Here is a 7878-nt window from a genome sequence, read left to right on the forward strand (position 1 = left end):
ACAAAGGACCCCTTACCTGGTCTATGGGAAACTTTTGCCATAATAAGGGGAATTGAGAAAGTCCAAAAGAATAACGGTTGGCGATTCGATCCTTTCATCCGTGACTGTTTGCTTTCACAACTTTCCTTAAGAGCAAGACAAAGGAAGGAATAGTTAGAGAGCAGTTAGTTTTAGTGGGCTCCACATCCTTTTGGGATACTCAATCTGGAGAGATCTTGACCATTGGATGTGATGGTGTAGGATTCATAGTTGTGTACACATGCTTCTATCTGTCCTTTCCTCTTTTTATCTTTGCTTCCATGCATGGATTTCTCCTCCAAGTATAGCACCACTCCAATTGGAAGAGAGAGAGAAAAGATAGGAAAGCTCTCTCCCTTCTTTTAATTTTTTTTCTTCCTTTTATGCTTTGGCCTGTTCATCGCATCATTAACAACAAAGGTCATAGACACATCGCTTCAAAATTTGATTTTTTTTTTCTCTGCAAATTCCAACTACCCAATACAGACTGTGAGAGCAGAGACCAAATTTAGTGGGTTTTTGTGCTTCAGATCTTGTTCTTGATGACGAAACACTATGAAATCTGAGATGGGTTTTCTTGTTATGTTCAGTTGAAAAGCAATAAAGACGCGATACGTTTGGATTTCCGTATCAGATTCGGCTTCTCTGATCTGGGTTTTTTTTCTGTGTTCCTCTACTTCTTCAGCATTTGGGTGGTTTTGGTGGAATGAGATCAAGAATCCAAGCATTCTTGCTGGTTTGTGCTTGTTCATCCGATTTTAGTTCTCGTTTTGTTTTCTGATCTATATTTCTTCTTCTTCTCGATTTCCTTGGTTTCTAAGAGTGAAGAAATCGATGGAGGAATATCAAGAGTTGAAGCATGTATGCAAGTTCTGTAGAAAGAGCTTTCCCTGCGGCAGGTCCTTGGGAGGTCACATGAGGTCACATGTTACCATGAATTCAGCTGATACAGACGAGAAGCTCAGCAAGAGGAACTCTGCTTCAGCTTCGGCTAATGGTGGAAGCAAAAATAGTAACAGCTTTGTGGGCTTCGAAGCTGGTGTTCATGCTGGTTATGGTCTCAGAGAGAACCCCAAGAAGACTTGGAGACTTTCGGATCCGAACGATGACATGATTCGGCAAGACAAAACTTGTAAAGAATGTGGTAAAGAATTTCAGTCATGGAAAGCTCTGTTTGGTCATATGAGATGCCACTCTGAGAAGGAGAAAGAAAGGGTCTCCAACAACAGCTTGGAAGATGATTCATGGACTGGTGAGAACCAGAAATTGGTCATGGACAGCCAATCTGACAACGAAGGTGCTGCTCCCAGGCGTAGGAGAAGATCGAGAAGAATGAGGAACAAGACTGCTACAGCTTCATCTTCTTTCTGTGTCACAAATGCTACTTCTGTTTTGGAAATTGAACAAGAACAAGAAGAGGTAGCCATGTGTTTGATGATGTTATCGAGGGATGTGGGTCAATGGGGTGGATTGGATTTTGTTGCAGAGTCATCCGATACCAATTCTGTGGTTTTAGAAGCTCGAACTAGATCGTCAGCTCTGTATAAGCGAATTCCTGGAAAAGGAGGTAGAGATTTAGCTTGTGATGATGGGGATGAAACTCTCCAGAGTCTGAAGATGAAGAAACCAAGAGACAAGAAGCTAGAATCCGTAATTTCTAATTCTGGGTTCTTTAGGGGTGGCCTCAAGAAGGTTGAATCCGAAGTTTCTGTTGATGGGCTTCTCAGAAATGATGAAGTTGAAGCTGAATTGGGGAAGGATTTTTCCAGTAACAGGAAGAACTACCGTAAGAAGAGTAAATTGGACTATTCTGAAGCTGAATTGGGAAAAGATTGCATTGAGGAATCTGGAATGGATCGAACTGATTCAGAGCTTGGGAAGTATACTTCAAGCAAGAGAAGCAAAAATGAAGTTTACTATACTGAATTTGGGGGAGATTCCAGCAAGAAAATGAGGTATGATACTTCACATTCTGAAATCTGTAGGGAAACTCAAAGGAGAAGCAGGTTTCAGTGTACTACTTGCAACAAGACTTTCCATTCTTACCAGGCTCTTGGAGGACACAGAGCCAGCCACAAGAAGGTCAAAGGCTGCTTCACTTCAAGGATTGAAAGCAGTGAAAACAGCATTGAAACAGATGTTTCTCCTGATCCAACAGCTGATAGTAAGCTTAATAAGACTTGCAGCAATGAGACTCCAATTGAGGAGCAAGAGCAAGATGGAGTTGCCATTGCAGAGACAAGTAATGGATCAAAGAAGAGCAAGGGGCATGAGTGTCCCATTTGCTTCAAGGTTTTTGCATCAGGTCAAGCCTTGGGTGGCCACAAGAGATCCCATTTATTAGGTGGCTCTGAATCTGGAGTCAATCAGACCATTGTAATTCAGAAACAGCTTCCTGAGGTTCGAGATTTGCTCGATCTTAACCTCCCTGCTCCTATCGAAGAAGAAACCAGTGGACACATGAACTTCAATCCATGGTGGGTCAGAAACAACTCAAAGCATGAACCTCTGGTGGGTCTAATCTCTAACTGAAAAACCTGATAATGGGCTATTTGTTCCTATGAAGATCCAAGAGTGTACAGACTTGTTGGTGGATATTATTTCATTAATTCTTTAGAGATTCAAGAACATTCTCTACAAAGGTAACAGTTCCATTTTCTGCTTAAAAATTTCTAAGTTGCAGTTTTCCTTAGTCCAGCTCTTAAAGATTTCTTTTTCTCCTCCCTTCCAGTCTTAATAAATTTCTATTGTTGCACATTTCAGGATTATCAATAACTGTTCATTTGAAATTTAAATACTATAATTCAATTTTATGTTTCTTCTTACAATGTACCTGAATTTGAGTTGGTTTTTTGGATGAACTGAGATCAAACTCCATATGTTGGATAACTTGAACCTACAGTAAGAATTTCTTCAGAAAAAACTGCATCTGTGGTTGTTCTTGCCATATTAAATGTTAAGCTCACTTTTGTCACTTGGGTGAATTCATATCTTGGGATCTGAGGTCTTTCAAGAGAGAAAGGGTAGCTGTATTGTGTAATTTTGTAGTACAGTGGAGTACAAAGCTACTAGTCTTGATCTTCTAAAGACATTAAAGAAATTGAAATCAAGTAAAAGAACAGAACAGCTCACCTTTCTTTCAGAAACACTCTGTTTGGGTTATTTTGTGAATAAAAAGGAGATGAGTAATTAGTTGGGACTGCTTTGAAGTTCTTCAAAGGAAATGGATGGGTATGGTTGGTCTGTGAAGTCATGAGGAAACATGGTTGATGACCCTTAAAAGCTTCTTTTTTTTTATAATGTACAAGATGCCATGTGAGCTCTAGGTGGTTGTGTAGTCACCTACCATCATATATGACAACCCATCTCACTTAGTCATTGTTACATATATGTTGATGTCTTTTTCTATTCTTTCTTTTACTTGGCCCAGTGATGATAGTTCTTCTATATATCTTAATCTTGAAGGCTTTGCAAGAGAAGAAAGAGAGAGAGAGAGAGAGAGAGAGAGAGAAGGTTATGGTTCAACTTAGCCGGTATCAACTTGAGTGAGATTGACCCCCCCTCAATACCACCAAAAGGAGAATCTGTCTTTATCCAGATTGGTTGAGTTTGCTTCAGTGAGCTCAATTTAATTACTTTAGCTACAGCTTAAGCATGCACTAATCCTACAAAGGTCCAAAGGAAGTGACACTATATTGTATCTATTCAACTCAGCAAATGCAAGTACACCATTTTGAAAGTGGTTATTAGTTCAATAGTGATACATACTGGATCAAAATATCAAATGGGTTGGTTTGCCCATGGTTTTCTTATTGTGCTTATCTAAAATCAACCACTCCACCATAAATTAGATACATGAAGTTATGAATTAAGGTCCCACTTAGAGGTTTTAAACTATAGTTTTATATGGGGTCTAATCTTCCTTTTGTTAGGTAAATCAGAGTAAATGAAAAAGATTTGGATTCAAGTTTGATTAGAGAGATACAACCAAAGTGGAGGGATGTGCCTCTCCCCTAGTCCTATCTTTCATTTTTCTATTTATTTCACATTTCTCATTTGTCTTTTTTCTTTTTTGGTTACAACTCTGTTTTCCCTACTTTGTTTTGTTTGGATCCATGTAACCGACCCTATTAGGTTGAGATAAAGCTGAGTTTGTTGTTGTTTAACCAAAATAGGAAAAAAAAAATTAAAAAAAATGTAGGAACCCCAATTAGATTCCAATCAATTGATCTGCAACAAGAAGTCCCCACAGGTAAGAAGTAGCATTTTGGATCTTGTGTTACAGAAAACAACTCTTAGGCAGCGTTTGGTATGCACTAGTCGATTTTTATCATATGAGAATACGAAATCGACATAGAATGCATTCCAAGATGCAAACCAAATAGTCTTACTTTCTGTTTCCATTTTCCTCATATGGTTTTCCATTAATGTAATTTGCCGAAAGAGAGGAGGGTATGCTGGTCATTTTAGATGATATACATTTCTTGAAAAATTATTTTTTATTTTCTTGTCAGAGATAGTTCAGGTGTCGAAATATGTGGTTCCTCGGAATTAACGAGTAAAAGACCAATCCAAATCAGAGTCACAGAGTTAGTTGCCATTATCAAAAAAAAAAACAGAGTTAGTTGCAGTACGGACTTCACTCCCCCGTGTGCTGACAAGTGACTAGGCATCGTTTTGGTCAATGCTCACAAGTGTAAGCACTAAAGAAAGTCCACGATTCAGCTGAAATGACCTTAATGCCACCTCCCCTAATTTTGACATTCTCTCGTCCTGGTTTGTGCCGCCACGTTCATTACGTTACAAGAAGGATAGAACGCTGGGTCCAATCCGTTGGATTGGAATCCACCGAACACCCTGGGTCCCATAAGGATCGTATTTGATCAGACGGTTTGAAATACCCATTTACTTTATCTAGGGGGCCCACTAGTCAGAGGGGAGAGAGAATGTGAGAAAGCATGAGACCAGCAGTTTAGTTTAGCGATGGGTTCTCTTCCCCTAAAATATAAAATTCAAAGGCGAGATTCGGACCTAAATGACGTCAGCATGAGGACAGAACGTTTGCGGTTACGGACCTTTTAGGGTCCACGAGAGCAAAAGTCTTTGTTTCTATGCTTCTATTGGTCGTCGTCTTTACTTTGAATCCCACTTTTTGGTGCAACTTCCGCAAGCCAACTTCTAGATTCTAGTTTCTAGACTCTAGTTGGATATTTATATGAAATAAGAAGAGGAGAGTTTCATGGGGCATGGTGCACTGTCGTACTTTCAACCGTTGAATGGATATGATTGTATATAGTACATAGTAACATTCTCATCTAACGGTTGTTGACATATCATGCACCATACACAATCGTACACAAAACCTTTTGCTTTAAAAAAAAGTCAATTCTAGATGGAAATGTTGGCTTAGTAGAAAGTAACTCTATTAAAGTGGGCTCGGGCCTAATGGGCTGAAGTTAATTTAAGAGTAGATGTGTTATTTATAAAGCCCCAAGATGGGCCCACCTGCCCACTTTACCAATTCTTAAGTCACTCGTTAGTAGGCTTCCATGCCCAAAGCTACATGATGGATGCAGCCCCTCATGAAATGCAAAAATCCCATTCCTATGGATACTCCCTCCCACACATGTTATGATGGAAAGAAATCCTCTCCAGCATGCCAGTCCTTCCGGTGCGCATCTGACAGTTGGAGACACTCGGGGGTGCATGTTTGATGCTCCCAATTGTTAGATGTGCGTTGAAAAGCTTGGCGCACTAAGGAGGATCAGAATCCCGTTGTGATTGCACAGGGACCACACTGCCAGACAGAGAACCTTCTCCCAAATATTAATTTAATCCTTGGTGAAATCTTCAGACTACATGGGATAATTGAGAAACTAAGCATTTGTCATTTTCACAAATTTGAACCCAGCATTTGTCTTTGTCACTCATAGTAGGATTAACACATCAAACAAATTCATATCATGCCTAGTTTGTTTCTGACCCACTTGGTTTTTTCTGTTACAGAAACCCATTAGAGGAGAATTGATCCATCGACATGTCCCATACAGGCATTAATTGTTGTGAGGTGCCATTCATGGGAAGAAGTGGGAGACAATATTATGGCCGTGGAAACTCTTCCATCTTTTGCACAATATTATGTCTTACTTTCAGTTTTTTTTATTCTATTAATATCCAGAAGGCTGATAGATATGTTATTCAGCCAGTTCATATGTTAGCTAATAGAGCTTGTATATATAAATGTATAACTATGGTAGTAAATTCAAACTCAGACTTGTGTAATATTTGTTAAGTAATATTAAATTATTTTTTTTCATAAAAAAAAATAAAGGATCTTTATCCCCTCCAGTTCTGGCCCAATTTCCCAGTGCCCCCAACAAGGGGGGTGGGTGACGTCAATGATTCCTTTAAAAACTTAACTCGTAAAAAAGAGTGGGATTATGGTCCTTATAAAAAAGATTAATAATCGAGTCGTGGTGGCGGGTAGGCTGTTGGATAGGGTGGGGGTGTGTAAAGGGTGGGTTGCAGGAGGAAGAAGAAGAAGAAGGGGATTTTCTAAAAACAAAAGCAAATGTCTATTTTACACCTCAATTTTGGGTTGGGTAAATTACAGATCACCCCCTAGGTTTTGAAAAAACTCAAATCACCCCCTAGTTGAGACCCCAAAATGATAAATTAGTCCCTAATGTTAGTTTTATACTGTTACGTGATGATGTCAGCCAGTTAAATAAATTTAAATCCCTAAACTACTCTTGATCAATGTTGAAGATGAAGGAAGGGTAATATTGTAAATTTAATTCTAATATTTTAGTACAAGGGTAAAATAATCATTTCACATCAATAACTAACAGCAGACTAACACCGTTACCGTAGAGGGAGACATTTGAGTTTTTTCAAAAATCAGGGGGTGATCTGAGTTTGAATTGAAAATCAGGGGGTGATCTATAATTTAACCTTTTGGGTTTTATAAGCACGTGCTCATTAAACTTAAGTGCAAAAGAGAAGTAAAATTGTTTTTGGCCATAATACATAGGACCGAGTTTCCCTCCACCCACGGTGAATGGGATCATGGCCATAATACATAGAACCGAGTTTTCCTCCACCCACGGTGAATGGGATCCCATTCACCGTGGGGTGGGAGAGGGTGGGACTGGGTATCGGGAGGGCATTTAGGAACATAATAAAACCCTAGGAGGGCTTTGTGAATCCTAGGATAGTGGGTGAAACATCCTCTGTGGGTGGAGGAAAACTTCCTCCTAATTTTAAATGATACTAGACACATGTAAAAATGACAAAAGTGTTAAAAAACAAAAATAACAATGATACCACAAAAGACCCTAACAAGTAAGAAAAAACGTGAGTCCACAAAACCCTTAATCGCACAAACCCATCCCAAACACAAACCCTTCGTATCTTTTATGAAGATATCTTAACCATTCCTAATCTTATTTAAAGCTGAAATGTCACAAATGTGATGGGCATCAATTCCTCTATGGCATGGAGGATTGACCCACATTCTTTCAAATCTACAACATGACAAGAAAAACACTACTAAGACCCTAGAAGGGGTTTGTGAACCCTATGATGATGGATTACTGTCTTCTATGGGTGGAGGGAAACTTACTCCTACAAAACTGAAAAAAGAATGCTAAAGGGTCGTGTAGTATTTGCATTTAGACACAAACCAAATAAAAGGGGAAAAAATGACTTTGTCTGAGAATGTGGCTCTGCATCAAGACGCAAGATGAGACAAAATGACCGCCCCACACTAATGACAAACGGAAATCCCGTCCTTGTTGATGTTTCCATGCACTCCCATCAGCCTTGCACTGTCATAGGAGCCACACCCCCGAACAAAAA

At 39.3% G+C, this 7878-nt stretch overlaps 1 protein-coding gene across 2 annotated transcripts; it reads left to right on the forward strand.

Annotated features, from left to right (window-relative positions):
- Nucleotides 1-347: 347 nt before the first annotated feature.
- Nucleotides 348-2850, forward strand: LOC122670662. 2 transcript variants are annotated; one of them, XM_043867619.1, is made up of 2 exons: nucleotides 348-1363; nucleotides 1397-2850. In XM_043867619.1, exons 1-2 carry the CDS (start codon nucleotides 853-855, stop codon nucleotides 2548-2550), a joined length of 1665 nt encoding a protein of 554 aa, XP_043723554.1. In that variant the 5' UTR covers nucleotides 348-852; the 3' UTR covers nucleotides 2551-2850. The 2 variants fall into 2 exon arrangements, with proteins under 2 accessions (XP_043723554.1, XP_043723553.1); XM_043867618.1 differs by having other exon boundaries at nucleotides 348-2850.
- The last annotated feature ends 5028 nt before the right edge of the window (nucleotides 2851-7878 follow it).

The sequence above is a fragment of the Telopea speciosissima genome, chromosome 8, assembly GCF_018873765.1.
Source record: "Telopea speciosissima isolate NSW1024214 ecotype Mountain lineage chromosome 8, Tspe_v1, whole genome shotgun sequence".
Classification (NCBI taxonomy): Eukaryota; Viridiplantae; Streptophyta; class Magnoliopsida; order Proteales; family Proteaceae; genus Telopea; species Telopea speciosissima.

Bases quoted from the DNA above. Each gene is read 5' to 3' on its own strand.
- LOC122670662 (XM_043867618.1), top strand. From the start codon at position 853: ATGGAGGAATATCAAGAGTTGAAGCATGTATGCAAGTTCTGTAGAAAG.